The 24,591-nt window shown below is 54.2% G+C and overlaps 4 protein-coding genes across 4 annotated transcripts; 3 read left to right on the top strand and 1 right to left on the bottom strand.

Annotated features, from left to right (window-relative positions):
• Positions 1–4,592: 4,592 nt before the first annotated feature.
• NCS57_00056600 (uncharacterized protein) lies at positions 4,593–5,281 on the top strand (the record flags this gene model as incomplete). The annotated part of the gene is made up of 2 exons (XM_053050651.1): positions 4,593–4,658; positions 4,715–5,281. The coding sequence occupies 2 exons, from the start codon at positions 4,593–4,595 to the stop codon at positions 5,279–5,281; spliced, it is 633 nt and encodes a 210-aa protein (XP_052919166.1).
• Positions 5,282–6,244: 963 nt separating this feature from the next.
• On the top strand, positions 6,245–9,401 carry NCS57_00056500 (Protein kinase domain-containing protein; the record flags this gene model as incomplete). Its single annotated transcript, XM_053050650.1, has 4 exons — positions 6,245–6,580; positions 6,630–7,078; positions 7,125–8,820; positions 8,874–9,401. The coding sequence occupies 4 exons, from the start codon at positions 6,245–6,247 to the stop codon at positions 9,399–9,401; spliced, it is 3,009 nt and encodes a 1,002-aa protein (XP_052919165.1).
• A 1,204-nt stretch (positions 9,402–10,605) lies between these two features.
• NCS57_00056400 (Chitin synthase) lies at positions 10,606–14,334 on the bottom strand (the record flags this gene model as incomplete). The annotated part of the gene is made up of 2 exons (XM_053050649.1): positions 10,606–11,042; positions 11,100–14,334. 2 exons carry the CDS (start codon positions 14,332–14,334, stop codon positions 10,606–10,608), a joined length of 3,672 nt encoding a protein of 1,223 aa, XP_052919164.1.
• A 6,883-nt stretch (positions 14,335–21,217) lies between these two features.
• On the top strand, positions 21,218–23,573 carry NCS57_00056300 (uncharacterized protein; the record flags this gene model as incomplete). Its single annotated transcript, XM_053050648.1, has 2 exons — positions 21,218–23,273; positions 23,326–23,573. The coding sequence occupies 2 exons, from the start codon at positions 21,218–21,220 to the stop codon at positions 23,571–23,573; spliced, it is 2,304 nt and encodes a 767-aa protein (XP_052919163.1).
• Positions 23,574–24,591: the final 1,018 nt, after the last annotated feature.

Raw genomic sequence — 24,591 nt, 5'->3', positions numbered from 1 at the left:
GTTCCAAGCCTGGCGAGGTTTCCTTGCGGATGGCACTTCCAGGCACTTGCTTCTCTTGGTCTAATCGAATTCCACTTCCAACACAGCTGTCGAGAGTCGTCCTCGGTGGTAATAGTACAGACCGGCCAGCGGTGGGAGTCGTAAAACGAAAAAGCGAAAGACAAAGGGGTATTATAAGATGAACGAGAGAAAGGTAAAAAGAAGGGTCCGTCAGGCCAGCAGACAGAAGAATGTTGAGATTACTGGAACCTGGAGAGGAAGAGAGTAGAGTAGAGTTGAGGTGGGTGAGAGGCCGGTATTATGCGAGATTGAGGTTATGTGCGTCTGATAATGGCAGCAACCCCCCCGAAGGGTAGAGGTCGTGCCGAGAGAGTGAGGAGGGTGGAGAGGCGGGTGGTTGAGAGTCTGAGGCGTCGGCGTGTCAGACGATTGCGGATGGTTGTGTAGCCGGCGACGTCGCGGGAGCTGGTTCAGAGATCCACGTTCTAACAATCTGATCTATGATGACAGCGAGCATACGGGCGACATCTGATAGTGCGGTTTGTATAGGTAGCGTTGCCCAGTCGTGGTTGAGGCAGATGCGAAAGCCCCAAGTTAACTAGACCAAGGCTCGGTTGTCTCAGCAAGGTCGGCTTCTCTGTTGTCCGAAGCTATGGTTGTCGCAAGAGTGCGTAGCGGGTTATGGCGATGACACACACGGCAGTTCTGAGACACTGGAACTGAGGAAGCGATTTCAAGATGGACCAGGGATGGTATGGTATCCAATGTTACCGAGGGGAGGGGACGAGAAGAAGAGGAGGCTTGCTGCATGGCGACCAAGGGCAGTTTTAAGAAAAGGCCAAGAATGGACATCGGGAATGGAGAGAAAATGCACGCAAGCTTGTTGAACCCATTTCACAGGCCAAGCCAATGCAATGCAGCCGTCGACTGCGAGCATGGGGGTCCCTCGAGCCCCATCGAGCCATGAGCCACGCCATCCTCGAGGCCATTCCGCTCATTCTCACCTCACGGGCAGCAAGCGCCCTGGGCATTGATTGCACGCGGACGGGGCCGGGCCATACAGACACCATCACGGCAGAGACTGGCGGTGCGGAAAGGCGGAGGAGGAGGGTGACTGTGAGGGGGGACCGTCGGGCAGGGATGCGATGCGGTGCAGTAGCCTTGTCACACGGCAAGGAAGCCCACGATCTTGATGCTAACTCGTCTCCAGGCCCTGTCATTGGCCGCCTCCCAGTCGAGGTTAATCGAAACCTCCATCGACAAGTCTGCCGGTGTGGTGCGGGGGCTGGTGATTGGTGATGACCTCGGCGGCTAGATGCCAGAGCATAGGCCAATGAGCGTGCTTAGCAGCCATGTGGACGAGGAGCACGGCGGGTAGGCTGACAAGGATCAGAAGCTAAAGCTCAGAGCCAGAGCCAGAACATCAAAAACCAAGCTCAACAGCATCGTCGGTCGGCCTTGATCCTGATTGTCCTTGACTTGGTCATCAGAGCATGCCAAAACTCTTCGCAAGAAATGACTCGCACCTCTCTCCTGTCCTCGGTCGCCTCCTGCTTCTGAGACGCCTCACCATACAGCACCAAGTCTCGTGTGCCCCTCTTGAAGCAGAGGCTGGGACAGCCGACGTTGCGGTGTTGAGAGAGAGCGGGAAAGCTCAAGACCCCTGACCCCTGGTCCCCTCTCCCGCCTCCAGCCCACACTTCCACCTCCGACCATCCATTCACCACCCTTGTCTAGTTAGCTTGTCGACCTTAGTGGTTCTTTTTTTAACTCTGTCGAGGTCCAAAAGACGCACTTTCGCCTTTTGCTTGTCTGAGCCCAGATCCCCCAGCCCAAGAGAAGAAACGAAACTGATCGGCTGCCGGCTGCATGTAGTGTTGGTCCCAGCGGAAGGCATGAATATGTGTTGGAAGCACGGCCAACACATGGTCCAGCTGCGCCCAAAGCCAAGCGCTTGTCGAAACAGCGCATCCTTTAAAGGCCCTCTAAAAGAACTCCAAGTCTCTGCTTTCAGCGCTTACACGCTGCTCAGTCTGCTTCATCTACCGCTCGGGACCGACATGGCCGGACCCGGCATCGCCACGCATCACCTGACACGGCGCCGGCAGGACACGTCCGCTCAGGCAGGTACACGACGAGCTGGTAGGTTTGGAGTTGGGATTGCTGCCCGTCCAGGTCATGCTCAAGCCAGTAGCTCCCATCCTTCACAGCATTGTTTCCCCCATCGTGCAAGCGAATGTCTTGACTCGTTCGATAGTGCGTGATTACCAGAGCTTGAGGCCGACCACCATCTCTGCTCGTCGCATAGCCGTCGTTTATTGTTCGGCGGCTGCACGCCCGTTGTCATTGGTTCAGCCTCCCGTGACAGGCCCAGCCACATCAACCTCGTCACTCCGCGTTGACCGTTGCCCGGTGGATATCACGACCCTGTCCTTGCAGAACTTGGGCGCCTCGGGCGGATTTGTTTCTTCCCATCGATCTACTGAGGCTGCTTATCCTCGTCGTGAATGGCTGGTCATGCAGGCAATTAACCTCGCAGCCATCTTGCTCCGGAGCTGTGGACCCACATCGCAGCTTCGTCCCCGGCTCCGGGCTTTGGTGACCCGGCTTTTTGGGCGGATGATCGACTGTAAGCGACGTTATCTAAGAAGCGTCAGTCCAAATCAGTCGATAGCCTATTCATCTCGTCACCGCCAACAATCAGTATGTCTAATTCCAATGTCTTGGCTGCGGTGAATCAGTCCATCTTGGTGGGAATGGTAACCCTACATGATCCCATATCACACCTATCTCGCCCGTCAACTCAACTACTGACGCGGGAGGGACCACTGGTCAGAAAGGAAATGACACGTTCACCATCCGCATCGCCTAGATACTCCTTGATGAAAGCTGGACCGCTTGGGTGAGTGACGTGGACCGTGAGATCTCTGAACCCGGATGTGATTCCGGTCAATATGTTGGCTTGGTCTCTCGATAGCGCCTTTCCATCTATACATTGGCACACCAATTCTCGAAGAGCATCTCGTCGGGCCTCATTGCTGGGTTCTCGGTTAACCGTACACTCTCGCCTGAGTGCATCCAGACAACCACGCAGGTCTCGAGTTGATGAAATTGGGATGATAGGTAGGACAGAATCCGAGAGCATCCTTCATGCCAGTGTTAGAATCTTGGGACAGTGTAGTAGTGGAATCACAGATCTTACTCGGCTTGAACTCGAGAAAAATCCTCCATTGGCTTTTTCCCGCATAGCAGAAGCACCACGGCGGTATGCTTTCCTCCACTCATTAGCCATAGTCTCTCCACGCGAGCCCTTCCGTCGTGAGTCTGCAGTTCTGGCAACGATAGGAGAGTGACTCTGAAAGTAGCGGGCGGCGTACCCGAGCTGGCGATGGGGAATGTGATATCACAAGCATCCAGCGTCGCCTCTGCTCATCTAGCATCAGTCCTCCTGCATGGCCTGCCGTGGATCACATTAGACGAACCTTTCCAGGGGTGCGACCCAGCCCTGAGTGACGGGACAGTGGATGCCCACTCTTGTCGCTTCCGCAGGGACGAGGTGAACATGATTCGTCGAGTCTTAGGGGGGGATGCAAGGTGTGGGTTGTAGAATCGAGAGTTGGGTGGACGACCCAACACGAGAGTTCGAGGTGCCCGGTAACTTGGTAACTCGCTCCCATTTTGGAAAGAGCCATGGAGATTGCGTGACCCGGACGTACAGAGGGAGAAAGAGCGAGACTGTGAGAGGCACTTCCCTGGAAGCAGTCACAGTTGGGAAGCTGCCATCAAAGATAGTCAATGCTGCCTGCCATCCCTCTCAATCTAGGGTAGCTGGGGTATCAAAGAAGCTGGATGTTGGTGCTCGAGCAGACATTACATACCCAGCCATCCAATACTATATGTTGAAGCATGTATCCTGAGTTAAAACCCCAATAACCTAGACATGGCTGAATTCAACTCTCAAGAGCCAAGACAATTTCGCAAACCCGCTGGATTAACAAGATGCCATATCATGGCTGGCCTCAACCAGTGTGGGGATTTGGGTGAAGGCTAGACGATACTGCACCGTGTGAAAACAGGTACCGTGATCTGTAGGGCAACCCCCTAATGGGAATCCAGACCAAATTGTGACAACGGCCAACAATTAATGAGAAGAATAGAACACCTCCACCGTTAAATGGTTATTTAAATGAGATCAAGCTGAAGTGTTTAATTCCCAATCTCAAACACTGGGCCAATCGGAGAACTGGAAGCTTGAGTGTACGTACCCCTCACTCACTCCCGTCACCCTGGAAGGTCAGCGCGGAACATCACGGCGCCGGAAGATACGGCACTGATCTCGCCTTTGAAGAATGGCCAGTGACGACGTGCTTACTGTTGGGCCGATCACTCAAGATATGCCATGAACTCGACCCAATCTCCCAATTGACACTACATCCTTCGCTGTGCGCCGTCATTGAGGTTTTACTCGCCTCCCAGCTCTCTCAATTGACAGCAACTCATCTCCGGCACCAAGCCCCACCGACTACGAAACAAATTCGGTGCTCGAGCAACTGACAACCCTGGAGCCAAGACATCCAAAACCCTCTCCGGCCATGGTCCCTCTCCCTCTCTTCAAGCTCGCGGCTCTGCTTGTGAGGCATGTTTCCAAGTATGGCGCGGTACGATCCTCCCTCCTAAGGGCATGCTGTAAGATTCAGCGCTGACTCCCCGCCAGAATCAAATAAAAGCTCAGGCTCACGACCACCCCCGATTCCGGGCCTTTGCGGCCCGATATGGCCAACATATACATCAATTGAATATGCGCATGTCGGTAGCACTACTACGAAACCCAGAAGCGGAGCGACGAGCGAAGGAAAAGGCAGAGGCACCGACAGTCAAGACGGAAGAGCAGCAGAAGCGGGACGACGAGCTCAAACTGAAGCAGAGCACGGAGCCATCCGCGAGGAAGATACCATTCCAGAACATCTGGCGGCGCAAATTTCGAGCACTCCCCGAGAATAAGGCGGTCGACCTGTTCGCAGATGTCATTGGAGACGTATTCATCTTGTCGGTGGCCATCGGCCTCATCGTCTACGAGTCTTGGAAGTCGTCTCAGAAGCCCGATGCGAACAAGATGCGGTTAGAGGAACTCGATCAGAAGCTGGAAGAGCTTAAGAAGAGAGAGGAGGAACTTGAAGAAGCCGAGGAGAAGCAGAGGCAACGGTTCGAGAGCTTGGAGGAGGCGTTGCGTGGACTCAAGGATCCAAAGACAAAACAGCCGCTGCTCCCAAGCCTACAATGACCATGAGATGACGGGCATCTGTCAAATTGAAGCGTATTATCGCAGGCAAGGGTCATAAGCATTAAGGACAGTGCGTTGACTGGGAAATACAGTCGCACTGATCTTGACGAGCTCTTGAACGAGTTGGGGACATCCATGAACGGAGGTTGGATCTGGTCATGCCGGTGTAGGTACCCCTACCCACCCTTCCATGGCCTGTAACCTTGTACACTATTACATCCCCTCACTTAAACATAGACAGCCATCACTTACGATGTAAGATAACCATGCAGTATATCAACTCGAGGACATGCTGAGCACTGGACTCATTCAAAGTCATGCATATCAATTGAGCTCGTTGAAGCTACCTAGGTACCTCCGGGACCGAGCTTCTAAACCTTAGGCGAGAGGGGATCCGATTGGCGGATAACAGCATTAGCGGTGTGTGGTGTACTATGATTGGCTGGTCACCACGCAAAAGACCCACTGAGGGTACCTCGTGGTGGTTGCCAGCGGCAACGGCCCGCTGGGAAAGTACACAAACTTCGCGGTTCTAGCTCGTCGCGGCAACTACATCTCTTCCTGCCTGGAACCACACGCCAACTTGTTCTCTTGCATCTACTAACACAGGTCCTGGCGATATTCATCTCAACCTGAGCATTGCTTAATGCCTTTGCGTTCTTGCTAGCGAACAGGCGACTCTCATTTCTCGTCTTGCATGTTGTTGTCGCGAGTCCCGTATGTCCATCCCGTACAATCTCATCGAGTCCCTGACCGACATTCATCGCTTCGAACCTTTCCTTCTACGAACAACGCATTCACTGGCCACATGATTATGACAATTAACCCTCGAGTATAGATCGACCTTCGCGACTCCTCAAGGCAGTTGTTGACCTCGTTATTTGCTGGCATCGCGCCTCCAGTATCGATCCACTGTCGGTCCCTTCAACCTCCGCAACGTGTTAATCGAGTCGCTCTCTCGCCATGGCCCACAGGCTAGCTCCCAGAGGCGGCATCGATTTGGAGGCCTTGTCGCCTAGGGACGCCAACGCCCAACGAGTACCCAAGACGACTGAGATCAAGACCAAGACTGTAGCTCAGCTCAGGGCAGCCAAGGACAAGGAGCACCCACCCCCACCGCCAGCGGAAGTGATCGAGCCCCCCAGCGCAAACGACCCCAATGGCGTAACCTACCAAGTTGGAAAATTGCTTGGCAAGGGTGGTTTTGCCATTTGCTACTATGGAACACACGCCGTGACGAGGCAAAAATTTGCCCTCAAGGTTGTCAAGAGCCACATGCCTCCCAAGATGGAGCAAAAGGTATGCGGTGATGGAATATTTGCAATGGCTGGTCCTGACATGCTGTTAGTTCCAAACTGAACTTCAGATCCACTCCAAAATGAAGCACAAGAACGTCGTCCAATTCCTACGAGCCTTTTCGCAGGAAAACTGCACCTATCTGGTCCTCGAATTGTGCCCCAATGGTTCGCTGATGGACATGGTGAAGCGGAGGAAAGGCCTCACGGAGCCTGAAGTCCGTTTCTACTCTGTTCAGATCGCCGGCGCAATCAAGTACATGCACAACAAGGGCATCATCCACCGTGACTTGAAGATGGGAAACATCTTTCTCGACTCAAGGATGAACGCCAAGATTGGCGACTTTGGTCTTGCGGCATTGCTGGTAACAGGCAGAGACATGCACACGATTCGACGGACGACGCTCTGTGGAACACCAAACTACATCGCCCCTGAGATTTTGGAGAAGGGGAAGAAGGGCCATGATCACATGGTCGACATCTGGAGCTTGGGAATCATCATGTGAGACAAGTCGGTTCTTCGGAATGAAAAATGCTAACGAGTACAGGTTTGCCATGTTCACCTCCAAGCCGCCGTTTCAATCTTCAACCACGGACGAAATCTACCGCCGAGCCAGGGAGAGGGACTACGAATGGCCCGCTGCGGAGACTTCGCAGAGATTCATCAGCCAAGAAGCTAAGGACCTGGTGGCCACGATGCTCCAGGATGCGGATCGCCGTCCGGACCCCGATGCCATCATCCAACATCCCTTTTTCACATCTGGCTACATGCCTACAGAAGCCGAGATGAGCTCACGGCTAAGGGAGCTCCCACCAGACCGACAAGAATTCTATGCCACCCGGATGAGCAGCTCTCTGCAAGCGCAGTCGCTGAGAAACTTCAAGGATATGTGCCTGGAGTGTGGCATAGGCCCCTACGGACCGGATAAGGTTGTCTACTCTCAGATCTGGAAGGAGATGGCTGCAGAGGAGAAGGCTGGTCTTACCCCATTGATTCCGCTCGAGGAGGGAATCTTGTATAGACCGTTTGAGGAATGGGTGAGGGAGCAGCAGCTTAGAAAGTCTCGGCTTGCCATGTCCGTGTCGTCGCACGTATCCTCGCAGGCGAGCGTTTCGACTGAGGATCCGCTGTCGGGCAGCGGAAAGACCAGCGCATCGGCACTCCTTCGTCAACCACCACAGAGCTTTGCCGCGCAGCAAAGGTCGCAGCACAGGCCAGCCAGCTCTATGGTACCAAAGCAACGGCCAACCCCTGAGCCCACACTGTCTGCCTCGCAGAGCGTGCGAGCGAGGCCAAGGAGGGAAGGATCGCGAGAGAATGCTTCGAGGGAAGCCATGGAGTCAGCCAGCAAGAGCCTGCGAAGCTCGAGCAGGACAGCACTGCCTTCGGCTACGACATCTTCTCGTCGATCTGCAGAGCCCCAGACGTCTGAAAGACCAGTGATTGAGCGTCGATCAGCTACACCTCCTGCCCCGGCCGCACCGCCAAAGCGAGACTATGCGGAATCTGTGCGACCAGCAACTTTGTTCAGCTCTTCTGAGCGGCAAGACCAAATCTCAGGCACAAGACCTGACCTGATTCTGGATCGACTACACCGCCTCCAGACAGAGCTAGAACGGGCCCTCAACTCGAGAACCATGGCAATCATCTCATCGAAGATGGTCGCACCGCCCCATCCTCATGTGGTTGTCAAGTGGGTTGACTACACCAACAAGTTTGGTCTGGGCTACATCTTGAACGATGGTAGCGTCGGATGCATTCTTCGAGATATCCCCACCACAGAAAATGGCAAGGCTGCGCTTCTCCCCCCGGCTGGTGTTTTTATTCGCGGTGCAGAGAGACATATTCTACGCAGGGAAGACGAAACATACGAGGACAGAAGCCAGCCTCTCCCGATGACTGAACCCATCAAGTTCTTTGAGAACAATGGAGAGACTGGCCTGTCGGAGGTGATTGTTTCTCCCGAGCAATTCCGCGTGGCTGTGAATGAAGATGGAACACCTGGCAAGATGCAGCCGGGTAAGGACATCTTCCAACACCGGAAGCGTGAGAGGATCATTCTTTGGAAGAAGTTTGCCAACTACATGATCGCTTATGGACGGGACGATTTTGTGCCGGCTGAAGAGACCGACCTAGTGGGTGCCATATCTCCAGGCCAGAAGGGCACAATGGCCGAGTTGGTGACATTCTACCAACGATTCGGAGACGTTGGGTGCTGGGTCTTCTGCGACGGCCACCTCCAAGTAAGTGATTCCATTGCCCTGAGTGAAGTCTAGCGAGATGCTAACATGGACAGTTCAACTTCCCGGATCACACGAAGATTGTGATCGACGCCACTGGTACCTGGTGCCATTTCTGGCACCTCCCCCAGGATGCTGCAGAGAGACTTGCCAAGACCGGCACCATTGGCGCAGCGGCACTTGACGACCGAGCCATGCTGTCGTATCCCCTTCAGACATTGTTGAACTTCCAAGCCAAGCCGACTGCTCCTCGATCTGGACGGACCACTACCACACGGAGGCGGCCCGAGATCGCCCCTGATCTGCAGGGCATCCCCGCTGCCAACGATTTCCGACGAAAGATTGTCTTTATCAAAGACGTTGTCAAGGAATGGGTGACAAATGGTGGCCTGGGCAACAGCCAGATGAGCCGGGAGTCTCGTCTTCGATGGGGCGGCTATCGTGAGAACATCAGCTCTCACGTGCCGCAGAAGCACGTATGGGTTACAGTGGGCGCTCGATGGGGCGACCAGCGGATATCGACCTATGTTGACGCCCGAAAGCCGTGGGAGTTGGGCGAGGACGTTGATCCTTCCAGGAAGTGAGACTCATTCAGGGGAGAGGAGAGGGCTGGCGTTTGTGTGTTTCTTTTTGACGCAAGCCATGACGAAGAATGATGCATTTGCATGTAGGGAGTATACAAAGGCGGGTTTGGTTGCTGCTACAGTACAGTACTTGTTGGCGTTGCCGGTACATGTTGTATGGCGTATTCGGAGCAGATAGGGCGAGGCGGTGTTTGAGCTTTCAATGTTGCTTTAGCTTTAGAGTCCTAGGCACCTCGGTATGAGGGTAATGATAGGCACGAGCTTTTGATTCTGGACTTTTGACTATGCTTACAATGCCTACCTAGATGTCTGCGTGGGTATAGCACTCAGTAGTGGGTTGTCATTTTCTCATCCTAGAAGGTATCCAGCAGTGGAGAGTATCTTTCGTCTTGACGGAAGTGAAGCTTGTGCGTGGGACATGGCAGTCGTTGTTGAGACCGGAGAACTGCATGCATAACATAGAAGGTCTGCTATCAACATGCCCATCGGTTTGAAGAGCCTACAAGCTAGAGTACATTCTCTCGAGACAGTGGGCTCCATTCCTTAGCAACAAACACGCCCAAAGCCTGGCTAGTATTTAGTTAGTTATAATAAGTCGACTTCTCATCTTCGAGCCAGGACTCCTCTCCTACGTGTTGTTGCTGCAGAGACCATAGGTCGAAGTTCAGGACTCCTAGCCAAGCTAGTCACGTGGTTTCGTGGTCTAACGGCTATGACTGCGGATTCTGATTCCGCCAGCGAGGGTTCGACTCCCTCCGAGACCTTTCTTTTTGCCCTGCTCACGGAGCCCCTATTTTTCTTTTGCCGATCAACTCGCTGGAGGACATGCTGGAGTGTACAGCTGACATGTTCATAACAGAAGCATCAAGCCAGTCATAATAAATGTGGTATCGTCATTCAGAACAGTCCAATTACACTATTTACAACAAACAGCAGCTGGAACAATGAACGCCATACCGTCGCCATGTCCAACTGACTCTATACAAGAAGGCGACCTTTGTCCACTGGTCTGGTGCCTCTAAAGGGACACCTCAAAAAAAAAAACAATAAGCAGAACATCCCGCCTCAAAAAAGCTACCCCGTATTACATATGCGTCTCTTTGTGCGTGTGCGTTGCGTGTGCATTCCCAGGTTATTCGAATAAACTCCCTTCCTTTTGAATCACCGTAGCCTTGACCCATTCCTTCTCCGTGGCGCCAAACATTCAAGCATCAGAGTAGTAATCCTCACTGTACTGGTGGTGGCCTGGAGGGCTGGTCCAGCTGCCTCCGCCGCCTACCACGTTCTCACGGGAACCCCAGTAGCCGCTCTTGGATCGCTTGTCGCGCTCGAACTCGGCCCACCGCTTCATCGTGATCTTGCTGCTGTCAAACTCGCCCTCGTATTCGAGACCCGCCTTCTTGGTCTTTTCTCCTGCCGTCTTTCGAGTTTCACCCCATGAGAAGTCGTCAAACTTCCAGAAGGCATAGCTAGGCAGGACAAAGTTCCAAATGGGTAGCGCGAGGAGGTAGATGAGCATCCAGACAATGTAGGACCACGAGTGGGCGGTGACGACAACAAGCAGACCCGGCAGACCGAGGATGAGAGCCAGCAGAACCAGGGGAATGATTTGAGGAGGCGAATTGATGATCGAAGTAATAACTGCGACTTGGTTAGCTTATGCCCCAATACAACACAATAAGCACTGGATTCACTCACCAACATAAAAGGTAAACGCAATGGCAGCAGGCAGAACCAGGGTACCGACAAGCTCGACAAAGATGATGAACTGCATCGAGAAACAGAAGGTACCGCATAGATCACGGACCAGAATGAGCTCCATGAGGTTGTGGATTGTCGAGTTGATCCAGCGACGTCGCTGAGACAGGAGAACCATGAACTCATCGGGCACAGTCGTCTTGCACACAGCCTGGGGGATAAAGACCTGTTTTCGCTTGGGGAACGTCCGCAGCATCAGGGTTGTCAGGAAACGATCTTCTCCCAGGAGGTACAGGTTCTTCTCGTGAAGAGTCTCGACCACGTTCTCCGAGTAGTGCTCGACAATGTCGGGGTTGGCCAGAATGGGGACCCAATAGTTGTGACCACCCTTGGGAGCCTTGATGCGGTACATGCAGAAACAACCGGGCAAACAGGTAACACCACCAAAGACGGACTCGAAAGACTTGGCCAGATGATGCGAGACAAAGTACTCAAACACCTGGATCGCCGTCACCCAGCTGTCACGCTTGTTGGCAATCTTGGTTTCGCCGCAGAGACCCATGATTTCAGGATCTTTGACCATAGCAGAGATCATGTGCGTCAGACTGTCAGGGAACACCTTGGTATCGGCGTCTACCATCAGAATAATCTCATAGTAGTCCGGCGAGATACCAGTCACCTTCCAGAGGCCGTTGAACATTTCGTACTCGAGTTCCGTCATTCGCTCATCAAACATGACCTTCTGCAAGAAAGACATGAGGATGATCTGACTGTCTCGCTTTCCTCGGTTGCCAGGCTTCGAGTTACTAGCTTCATCGGGAGTTCCACACTTGACAAGCACCATCATGGGCACGCGCTGCTGTCGGTCGACGGGAATCCTAGAGTTCTTGCCATAGTCGTAGAAACCGCAGTAGGCCTTGGCCATGTTGTGTCGCTTGGCTCCGCTAGCAACTGCCACATAGGAGAATGGCTCAACCATGTCGGGAGGCGTAGAGTGGTCCTTGAGCATGCCCAGGCAGACGTCAGGAGTCGAAACAGCTTCGCCCTTGCCCTTGATGATACCGTCGCAAATAACAACAATAACCTTGTGACTGTTGGGGTAGTCGGTTGTCGCGATCGAGTCTAGAGTAGTTCGAATACCCTCCTCTCCTTCAGAGTAAGCCGTGACCAGGCACATGGTGTGAGCCAAGGGGAAACCAAAGGGCATCCAATCCGAAGGGGGCTGAGGAACAACGGCATCGTGAATGAAGCCCGCGGGTCCGGGGCCTTCGGTAGGGTTGGAGCTGCTGGAGTACGGGTCTGATCGGAGGAAACTGGCGCGGCTGTCATTGCCCTGCTTGAAAATGGATCCAGGTGCGAGAAGTTGGCTCGAAGCAGCCTGGCTGGCCATTGTTGTGGGAATGCGTCGCTGGTTAGCGAGCCTTACATCGGGGCCGCCGACAGTTGAGAATCGAGATGTGGTTGGGAGGAATGATCCGCGCTTGGTGGTTCGGTCAGATCCGACCACAGTGCTTCCAATATCACCAGGCAATCTCGCAGGCGCACGGTAAATATCCTCGGACCAGTCTTCAATCTGGCGGTTTCGCTTTCGGCGATCGGAGCTCTGCGATGTCTTGGCTGGCGCGTACTTGCGGCAGATGAACCACTGGAAGATGATGGCCAGCAAGAAGCGAACACCGACGACTGAGAGAATGAGGACCAAGGCGCAATAGAGGACAATCTTGGAAGCGATGCAGCCAATCGTCTCGGTATCGACCGACCCAACCTTGATGATCTCCTCGAAACACTGCGCATACTTCTTGTCAGTTGACGACTGGAACATTCGGGTTACGTCGCGACCCCGAACAAGCTTGTTGATCTCGGAATCCTTGTCTCGCAGCTGCTCGAAGCGTTCAGGGATCACCACCTGGCTCTTGTTGAACCAATTGAGGAGGTCCAGATCCAGGACGTTTCCAGAGTAAACCATCAGGTTGCGCGAGCTGTTCTTGATATCGTCCCAGCTAAAGTAGACGTCCGCGGAGCCGCTCAAGTCGAGGTAGAAAAGATCTCGCGATTTGAGCGTCGTATGGCACCCGTAACCAAGATAGTACGGAATGGTAAGGTTCGGCTTGGACGAGCCATCCTGGTTAAACGTAGTGCAGGGGAAATACCAAGCCAGGTCGCCGTCATCGTTGGTCGGAACATCTGAGCCATCTGCGAGCGTGATCAAGCCCTTGCACTTGCCATTGACGTTCTGGAACAGAAAACTACCATCCTGTCCACCGTGCTTCTCGGGCAAATCGTAGAGAACGTTGGGGCCCAATCCGTCACTTCGAAGAGGCATGCCTTGAGCAGCAGGGTGGTGGGACTTGGACAGATCATAGGCAACGCCATGGAAGATCATGTTACCACTATCAACCTTGTTAACGCGTAACCGCTCCGCGGGAGCGCCGCAGACAGTCGCCGTGAAACCAAAGGTGAGAAAACCAACAATGGCCATGATGCACAAGATGACACTGATGAGGCCCATCTTCTCTCGCCAGGCCCTCTGCTGCGCCCGTGTTGGCATACCACAGCACTTCATAATGAAGCCGGGTGCCCAGAAGGTCACAATGGCGCAGTAGACATTCCAAAATGTAGGAGGTCGAAGCTGCTCCTCCACCCGCTTGGTTTTTTGTCTGGAATTACGCTTCGACTTCGACTTCTTCTGGATCTTTCCCGATTTCGAGCGGCTTGGAGCAGGGCGGGAAGAGGCGGCGGCGCTCTTCTCGTGTTCGCCGCTCGCGTGTCGTCTCTGTCGAGGAGAGTTATCCGATGCATCCTCGTTGAGATTCGAGCCGGACCGGTCGGTCGACGCCTCGAGGTCCTCGTAGATGGGGTCATTTCCTGTCGACGATGGGAGAACGTTCATGTGCGCAGCATGCTTGTGGTAGTGGTAATTTCGGTGGTCCCTATCAATCCTGTTTCTCTCGGGTCGAATCAAGCTCCTCTTGCGAGATACGGGCTCGTTGTTCCTCGAGGCACGGGCCTCGGGGCTCGATGGCGACAGAGGCATACTCTCTGTATTTGAATTAGGACCGATGGAATCAGCGAAAGAAGAAGCAGATCTCCCACGTTGGTGTTGATTTGTATCTCCTACGGGATGATAGCCACCGGTTTCGATGTCGACAGGACGCGATCGTCGCGAGGGCGAGTTTCGGTAGACATTGCGCTGATCGTATGCGGGACTCGCGCCCGGCCGTTCGGGGAGAGACATGGCCCTGCGAGGAAGGTATTAGAATGGGTGAATTCTCAAAAATCATGCGGCGAGAGACGTAACGAGACTGGGCGCTGGGCGCAGGGAGACTCTGCCCTTGTGTCGGTGAGGGGAAACGAGGCAGACGATATCAGGGAGGAAGGTTGATTTCGATCGACGCAGGAAAGGGGAAATGGAACAAGACAAACAGCCGCCAGATGAAGATGCCAAGAGACAGCAAGTCGACGATCTCGGCAGCAGTACAAGACCAAAACAAAGAAGGGACGGAATAAAAGAAGACTATCTGCTACTCACGGGAAGATTTGTTATGGTTGTTGCGGCAGCCTCAGTACAGGATTGAGTTTGAGTTGGGAAGATCCCTGCACCGGGAGATGGAAGAGTGGGAAGGTTTCTCGGGAGACGGGCACCAGACACGACAGCACCCAAGCGTCGAGGAGGTCGACTTTGTCGTCAGGACTCGACGTGGAGAAGAGAGAGCATCGAATCGAAATGGCAGATTATGGGTATAATGCCCACACTGAGTGAGGGAGACAGGGCGCCGTCGTTTGGAGTAGATGAGTGATGGACAATGGGGCGTGGAGCTGCCCGGGTTGTGCGTTGCTTGCGAGCGAGCGACGGGGACGACGTGGATTTTCGGTTTCGGCTGTGGCCGTGGAGCAGGAGCAGGCAGGGGATGGACGAGTAAGAAAGCCCTTGGCTTGCGTCGTAAAGGCCGAGCGATGATATCAAGACTATGAGCGAGAGTAGGAGCGAGTGTGAGGAGAAAGGACAATAGATTGTTGGAGCAAACAAGGACCGGGCGTCCGAGAGCGAAGGACGACGGACGACAACAGCGACGAGGTTGTCCGGGAGGTGGTGGACGAGAAAGAGTGGGAGGAGAGATCAATCAAGCAAGCAAGCAAGCAATCAATGGGTCCTTCCTACAGAAGGGATGCATGTCCACCTTCGGAATAGTCGACCAACGGCCTGGGATGTTTTCGCACCCTCCACAGAAGGAAGGCACGGCCAGCAGCGGCCGTTATCCTTGAAGGGGGAGCATGGAGCAAGCAAAGCACCAATCAGGAGATGCCCTCGCCAAGGCCGCAGAGCGAAAAATCACGACGCTAACTGGAAATAGCCCGAGTCTGTAACCCCGTCCAGCGCCGGAGGGAGCACAAGACCTGGAAAATCGCCTGGAGCGAGGGGCTGCAGCATCTTCTGGGTGGGTGCGTGGCATGCGGTTGCCCCGGCAGCTCAATCAAATTCCAAGGAATTTGTGCATGAGCTCGTACCATCCAAGTCACCCTCATGTCGTTTGCCCCCCCGGATGCCCTACCAAAGGGGCTAGGCGTGGTCAATGGCGACAGGCTTTTCTGAAAAGAGGAAGCCCTCATTGGTTTTGGAATCATTAGATCGCTGTGCCCAGTACTCGTGCAGTACCTTTTCATCTCTTTTCATCCGGACGGGAGCGAGTGCTATTTTCAGCGCGCCACCGTCAACGTCTGGTCTTGTTGATGTGATGTGATGGAAACCGGTAGTGCGTGCTTGTCCAGTCAAGTTTACTTCCAGCCCCGACGAGATCAACATGTTCATGGCAATTTGCCATCTGCCAAAATCTGTCCTGGCCATGGATGCGAACTGCTTCTCATCATCCGCAGGAACAGGTCGTCGTGCAGAGGACAGGGGTAAACCTGCTGCTCCCATCTCGCTTGTCGACTCCATTCCCTCCTAGCTGCTCCACTTTCCCCTGGTTAACCAGACAAAGTGAGCCAGGACCACCAACCAAGGGATGATGATAGCCCATGTTGATACTTTTCCATCTCCATGTGTTGTTGCATTCCAGCTGCCCTGATGCCTCTCTCCAGCCATGTTCGAATTGAGCGGTGTTGGGTTTGAACCTGTTGTCTTTCTGTTCATGACGTACTCAGTTCTCAGCCGGTAAACCCTTCTCATTTACACGCGAGACCATGGTTCGAGATGGCCAGGGATACTTCAGCCGGTGGAATGGGGCCGACCTTCAATCTTATCCACGGAGATGCCGATTGACTCTTGGTTTTCGTTGATCTTGTGGCTAGCTCCTCCCAGTGTGTTCCCGGGGTTTGATATTGAATGCTGTGTTCTCGCCTGTCTCTTACAGTGCCGCCCAATCGCATACCCGCCAATGTCATGTTCAAGGTACGAGACACCAACCCAGTCCAGTTCACCTCGATGGTGCCACCATCACTGTGTCAGGGTAGGCATGGATGACGGCTACAACCAGTGCATGGTGTCCTTGCAATCAGATAAGCTATTGCACGTAGGGAACCGTCCACAGGCAGTTCAGATTAATGTATCTGAATAAGATCCGCGAGTTACAGGGGCACAGTGACGAATGATGCCTCCTGCGAACTGTCCGGCCTGCCCCAAGACCGACCGTCTATTCATCAACAGCGGACAAACCATCATACCTCCGGATAAGTCACTTCATTATAGTGGTATGACAAACAGAGGGGGAGAGAAAAGGAAGATGCGACATCGTGGTCCAGGGTAGCTCGAATTTGATATATCATTTGCAACACCTAGGTACACATGGTTGGCGATGAGACAAGATTGAGGAGGTCCGAGCCGCCGGTGCAATTACTACAGGTGTCACACGCCCGGGGATTTTCGATGGGGACAGACCACAAGTTGGTGGTACTCTGAAGGAGTACTTGAAATATCGGGCTTGTAACACCGGGCGAGAAACCAGAACCTTGTGCCTATACTTTTACACAGTTATAGCAAACATGGGTTACACGCGGCGAGGACACGCAATAAATAAAGACGCCGTCAGATATAATAAAAGGGACAACGGGCACCTGCAAGACACCACCACATAACAAAGAGCCTCGTCTCGCAACTCCAACCAAGACAGATACGAGCGGGATCGCCAACTAGAAAAACACGTCAGAAATTGGCGGTGACGCCAGCCAAACAAGCACCCACACAGCCTCAATATTGTCACTGCGACTGCCCACCTCGAAAGCTTAGTTAACAGGCGCTGTCAGACCTTTGAATCCCGCGGGGTTCCCCAGTGTTCAGAGTGCATGGATCCTAGCAAGAGTGGGACCACACATGATGGGATGTCAGAGGCGGATAGAAGTGAGTTGAAACCCTCTGGCAACTTTCTAGCGCAATGGGATACAAACCTGGATCAACCAAGACAGCGCAAGGCGAGAATCAAACAAAACAAGACGGCAGATGTCCCTGATTCAACATGGTAGAAACGCCATTACCAGTTGGGGCAGCGGTTAGTCCGGTGTGGAGACGATCGAGGCGCCGGAGTAGAGTCCGGAGCCTGGTCATGAACAGCGGGGCCGATCGGTCGACGGCCCGCCATGAGCCAAACCACTCGCGCTAGAAGTTCCGTCATCTGTCGCATTACAGAGTCGACTGGTTGTTTCTTTGATCATTTTTCTTCTCCCCCTCGCCCAGCGTTGTGTGCTCCACTAGCCCATATTAGCAGAGAGGGACCACTGGGCCAAGTCAATATAGCCGCCCTGCCAGTCTTGCCCAGGTCAACCGTCATTAAGAAATCTCCCTCGTAGCGGAGCAAGTGAGCTCAGAGCCCTAAGGGGGACCCTCGGAATCCGTTAACTCTCCGAGTAGCCTTCCCCAATTCAGCTGAGGGAAGGGTTGACCATTCGGAACCCTGGCCACCCGAGCTAATGTACTCGGTAGCCCAAGGCTGAAAATATCCTCAGCCGAAACAATTGATACTTCATGGGGTTTGTGGCGTGGCAGGGACTGTGACGTGTAAAGGCTATCGTCCAGGTGGCTTGACAAGATGGACATCGAGCTCCGAGATGAAGACAACTCTAACCAAGTGCTAACCAAGCACTTCCTCCGGAGTACAAATTCAACACTCTGGCCTGGAGGGGCAGTTTCAAATTGTTACATGGCGCCAGAGCCGACGAGCGGCCAACGGCGCGTAGCAACTACAAGGATGAACGCGCGAGCTCGCTAAGAGATGCAGGGTCCTTGGGGCTAAAGAGGAGTGGTTGAGGACAGGCACTCCGGATTCTGTAGTTTGGCATTAGGCTGTGTAATACGAGGATGGCTGCTTGAAAGCGAGCCGAAGAGTCCGATATGGGCGCTGAAAGAGAATGGAAGCAACGCCAGCACACACGTATGCACACCTGAATGGCGCCATTGCTTTTTGTCCTGGATCGAAAGAGATGCCTATGGCGACTGTTAATTAGCACGGCTGAACGCCAGCAACACAATGCGGGGCCCCCAATAAAGTGAGCCGACAGGTACTCCGTAGGTATGGTCATCAAAGAGGCGCGGGCTCATCAGACGAGATGAGATGCGACCCGCCGAGGAAGCCGACGAACGACGCCAATTATGGAAACCCCCGAGCAACTCTGTCTTATTATGCGGGCGAGAGTTGGGTGCGCCAAGTCCACTTGGGGTTGGCCCTATGCGTAGCCTGCTGCCGATTTATTAGATCTGAGGCTGGGAAGCCGAAGGTTGTCTGTGGTTAGACAATGGCCACGACATGGCGGTTGCTCAGCCCTGCTCGGCAAGGGGTCTGCTGGACTTGCATCTTGACCAGAAGCCTGAATGAAAGTTGGCGGTGTCCCATCCAGCACGGGTAACAACACTTGTAGTCAAACAGGCTTTGGGGATCGTCAACAAGCGAGAGTTGTCGAGAGATCTAACGCTAGATGGAAGGGAGCTAGCCCTTGTATCGTAGGAGTTTGTCGACGATCACGATGACTGATGTGATGCATTGGTGGTGTAACGAGCCTGTCGCTGTGTTGTGTGGTCTTGGCTGATCTCTCTAATCCCACATCTGCCGCTGATGGACAAAAGACATGCGGAGCTTCCCGGCTAGAGTTGACACATGCTTCGTTGATAGGGGCTCAGTGTATTGGTACTCGAGGGCAATGACTGGACGCCTGGCTCCTCAAAGCGCTGAAGCGATGGCGGCTGTCTGAAGCAAATGAAACATCGAGGGCTTGGCGCCATGCTGAATGGCGAGCGGGCACGATGTCGTCAACTCTGACGGGCCTCATGGAAGGCCCTGGCGGTCAGGACAAGCACTAGCGCAGCCCAGAAAGCAACTCAGCCAGTTTCTTGCAGAGCGTCCCAGTGGCCTGGACTTGGCCTGGACCCTTGGCCTAATGCGCTAATCCCAGCAGGCCATGACGGGGCAACGTACCATCAAGAGTTTGGCCGCCTCTCCAGCCTGAACGAGCTCGCACGTTGTGTGCCGTAGTGGTTGTCGTCGTTTCAGTGCCGTTTCCTCTCCGCCTCTCCTTTCAGCTTCTGGAGAAATAAGCGGACCAGTGTTGACAGCGCCATTCCCGCACCAAGATTTCGTCATGCCGAGCCCTCTGTTATACTGCCGCCCCTTGTCTGGTGGTTGCTGTTTTGACGCGTAGGCTGAAGGGAAAAAGGGGGGTGGGCACATATGCGCATGCCGCCTGCCCTCTTTGACTTGTAGAAGGGCTCGGATTCGCTTTGTAGTAGATACCTGCCATTGTGATACTGTGAAGAGGGCGAGAATATACTCTCAGTGAGCACAGACTCGTAGCTGAAGTGAATGATGGCGAAGGACCAGGATCATGACTGTTGGTGGCATTGGGGTCCATCGCAAGGAGAATCTGCCTCGTGGGGTTGGGGCGGTGACTTTGTAGGATCCCTGCCCGCTCCTTCCATTTCGCGAGTTCAGCTCAAGGTCCAGGTAGGAGGAACCTGAGGAGGCAAGCAGGTTCCTGGTGATGGACATGAGGGCCCCCTGAGTGTCGTCAATTGAACGATTGGACGCGGTGAGGGATATCTATCGAACTGCCAGTAATAACTTGGTATCATGTCACAGACCGTCCATGGGTCGGCGATGATGGAATTGCACCGTAGGTATCCGTAGCTTCTTGCGGAGATTTAAAGCTTCCATTAGTTGACGGAGCTGGAGTCATGGCGGTGCAAGCCCAGTCGCAAACCCCCACTAAATCATGTCCATCGTCCTGCACCGTCTGACTCCTGAACGTCTGCAACGGTAAAGTAACCGCATCCCACGGCGGCTTATTGGGTCCTTGAGAAACAAACGGCTCAATAACAGCCTGGGTACCTATAACCGCTGAACCGGGCGTGCAGCGGGTGGCCCCAGGTCCCCTCTCGTCCATTCTTTCAGTGGGCTCCATCCCGTCCTAGCCATCATCACCACCACCACGGCCTCGATACGGTACGGTGCAGCGCCCAAAAAAAGACGTCCGCCGTCACCCAACCACACCTCGACCCAAGCCCATCCATTAGTTGGAATTTTTTTTTTACTCTCGTCCGACTCTGGGCTTGTCTTGCCTCTCTTCTCTCCTCCTTCACCCACCAAGAGAAACTCTTCTATCGAGTATCCCATTCCGTCTCCACGCGGCAACCCTTATTTCAGCCTCCCGTCCAGTCCAGTCGTTTTCTCCCGTCTTCAACCACCCCCTGTCGCTCGTTCATATCCATCTCCATCCATCCTCCCAAAGGCAGCTCCCGCCCCCTTGTCCCCGCTGTCTCGCCGCGTTTCGGGTGCCCGGCTCCCGACAAACCACCCAAATATCCTCCACCAGCATCCATCGCTGTTAGGCTACTAAAGTGTCACTGGCCACCCTCTCCTCCACGCTCGCTCTTGTCCTTGCTCTCTTGCTGTCCGTCGCCGACCCGAATCTTTGCGCCTTGGACCCCCTGCGACTGATGCTTCGACGACTGTTGACACTGCAATAACACCAGCCCCGTCTCGACGCCGTAATTCTGGGTGCTCCACCATCGTCAAGCGCTGCTTCATCGCAAGGCTGTCGAACCACCCCCTTCACCTCGACACTCGTTTTGACGAAAAGCTCTCACCCTCACGCTTGGCTGCCCCGGCACTGCCAAAGCCTCACTCTCACACGCAACCATGGCTGCAGTCACCACCTCACCGCCTCCAACTGCAGCGTCGCCCACTTCCAACTACCAGGACTCGAGGCAAAGCGACGACACACCCCGAGGCCCCGTTCGTGTCCCAAATCTCAACCTCGCCAACGGCCCCCAACTGCGCCAGGCCCCGGTCTCCCCCGTTCGTGTTAATTTTCAAGACGAGAACTGGGCACAGCCCTCGAACGCCGACATCGAACATGCTCAGCGACAGGCCTCGCGGCTAGAGCTGGCCGACCGCACCCGCCATCCCCTCCCCTCGCCCCCAGATGCCGCTCCTCCACCTCCGCCCCATGGCTTCAGGGCCGAGTTGGAGGACCCTCAGGACTTCTACGATGGTGCTCAGGGAACCCCACGAGCCGACAGGACTCCGGCTCTGCCACTTGATACATCCTTTGCTCGCCAGTCTCAACCCACCGTGTCTAGCCCAACCAGGAGTCCCAATGCCGTGTCGAACTTGTCTCCCACTTACACGGCGAGTCATGAACGTTACGAGCACAACAAGATAAGTCCCACGGACAGAGTGCGCAACCAAGACCAGTTCCGCAACAGCCGCGAGTCGGACGAAACAGCGAGCACAAACCCGCAGCAAACTTCGATCGAGTCGTCTGCAACAACGAGTGCAAGTTCCCTGTCAGGCATCAACGAGAATGCCGAAGCCCGAACAATAGGTGACTCTCCAGAAAGCTCCATCATTGAAGGAAATCTGCCTGGGAACCAGTCTGTCCCCCAGTTTCAATACCACCACCAGAAGGATTTTCCGCCGCGTGTATCAAGCGTTCCCAATGAGGAGTCGAGGAGCTATTCCACCCCCGATCTGGCTGAGAGTGCTTCCAACCTTGGACGCCACTTGACACCGAGTTCGAGTAACCTGAGGAGGACTTCGATGCCTCGACCGCAATCATCCTACTCCATCTATTCGGACGGTCGCGGGCGCTCCCCTGGGTTGATGCCGGGTGGCTCGCAGGCACGTAAATCCCCTGATGCAAGGCTGTCAACGTATGCAGAGCTGCTCAATGCGCCATATCCCCAGCAAGGCCCGGCGCCCCTGACTCCTGACAACTCGAACCTCCGAACAGTCATTGGCAACAACGCCTCTCTCCTGAGCACACAAAAGACTCTAGACATGTACCGTGCCAATGTCAAGAAGACCAATGACCTGTCGATCCAATACTCATTTGCCGTCTTCCTGATCTCCACCGCTCAGGAGCAAGGCCTGGATGTCTCGGATCCCAAGATGCGCAAGAACAGCCCGAAACCGCAAAAGGGCCGCGATAGTCCGACTGCCGAAGGCTCGGTCTCGACCCCTTATGAGCTGGTTCGCGAAGCCCGACAGATCCTCCAGCGCCTGTCCAGCGCTGGCTATCCTTTTGCTCAGTACTATCTCGCTGACGGTTATGCTTCTGGACTCTTCAACAAGGGCAAGGAGGATTACAACTCAGCCTTCCCTCTCTTCGTCCTGGCTGCGAAGCACGGCCATGCCGAATCTGGATATCGAACAGCGCTGTGTTACGAGTTTGGCTGGGGCTGCCGCAAAGATCCAGCCAAGGCTGTGCAGTTCTTACGCTCAGCTGCTTCGAAGCGTCACCCTGGTGCCATGACACGACTGGGGAAGGCCTGTCTTTCCGGCGACCTCGGAGAGAAGAGATATCGAGAGGGTATCAAGTGGATGAAGCTTGCCAGTGAGGCTGCGGACATGCAGTACAATTCGGCGCCCTACCAGCTCGGTTGCTTGTACGAGAACGGCTATGGTGCAGATATCTTCAAGGACGATAACCACGCTGCGGAGCTCTTCACACAAGCTGCGGATTTGGGTCATCCCGAGGCTAACTACCGTCTCGGTGATGCCTATGAGCACGGCTTGCTTAACTGCCCTCGCGATCCTGCACTCAGTGTGCACTTTTACACTGGCGCGGCTGAGCGGGGACATGCTGGTGCTATGATGGGATTGTGCGCCTGGTACATGGTTGGTGCTCCTCCAATTTTGGAGAAGGACGAGGAGGAGGCCTACGAGTGGGCGCGTCGATCCGCAGATTTGGGTATGTTACGAAATCATAGATGGAATCGCTGCAGTCGCTAACAAGGTCCTAGGTTTCGTCAAGGCTCAATACGCTGTTGGATACTTTACCGAGATGGGCATTGGATGTCGACGCGACGCCCTGGAAGCCAACGTTTGGTACGTCAAGGCTGCTGATGCCGGAGATGAGCGAGCCAGACAGCGACTGGCGATTATCCAGGCAGCTGTAAGCGGCCAGGGAACCCCGATGGATGTTGCTCCACCACGGAATGGCAAGATACAGAAAAACAACAAGGACGACAAGGACTGCGTGGTGATGTAAAGGGGGGAAAGCCGGACGGAACTGAGCCCGCTCAAAGGGGGCGTGGCCATGCATGATATGGCGGAAACGACTAATTCACAACAAAAACAACTCCGATTCTTGGGAAGCCGGGCTTTACGACACATACCGGCCTACATTTTCTTTCTTTCCTGTCCGTCCTTGCATCAGCAGCAGCAAAGGCATGTTCATTCGACGACGACGCTGTTATATCTTCTTTTCATACACTGCATCACTGCATCTGGGGGAGCTTTTGTGTAGGGTTGGATTCCAGGAGTTGTCTTTTCTGGCGCAACTTCTTGTCCCCCATTACTCTCCTTGTCTTGTTGGAAATACCGCTTTTAGACTAAAAAAGGGGGGAACTCGGGAATTCTGGATACTTTGAGAGGTGGTATAGCAGGGAATTCTAATCTGATTGGGGGTGAGAGGCGGTGCTTTTGGCTGTTGAGAGGAGCCAGGTGTCGATGAGAGGACCCTGGTGCGACTGGCATTTTCTGCATGGCGTGCGATGATGGGAACGGGAGAGTTTTGACAGGGCGAAGGATGATGAAGCTCTTGTGTTTGGCGTTTTTGGGGGGGACGCGGCTTGGATGTAATCACGACGTAATAATATAGTGCCTGTCATGAATGGGAGAAGATTGGGTGTATGGTCTGCGGCTGGTGATGCTTGGAGTGAGATATGATCTACTGCATGGGGGTTTCGAGGACCAGGATGGTGTATGATATCAATGGATGGGTGTAGTTGGAGGTCCAGTGGGTTGAAGGAGAGGTGGTTGTTAGGGCCTCGATCTCGGCTCAGGGATGACTGGGATCTTGAGACTCTGAACATGTGTATCTATATACATCCCGCGTATATGAAGCATCATTCGACGTGTTCTTATAAGTGTGGACATGGCTGAAGCTGGTATTCCTCCTTCACTACTTGTTAAACCCTCAATGTACCAATGTGGTCATCGTTGGCACTAAACCCGCCTTGCAGGAACTCCGATGGCCTCCACACAAAGGAGGCTCACCTATTGAC

The sequence above is a fragment of the Fusarium keratoplasticum genome, chromosome 1 (genome assembly GCF_025433545.1).
Source record: "Fusarium keratoplasticum isolate Fu6.1 chromosome 1, whole genome shotgun sequence".
Classification (NCBI taxonomy): Eukaryota; Fungi; Ascomycota; class Sordariomycetes; order Hypocreales; family Nectriaceae; genus Fusarium; species Fusarium keratoplasticum.
The sequence above is the reverse complement of the archived record's forward strand: the minus strand, read 5'-3'. Positions and strand labels throughout refer to the sequence as shown.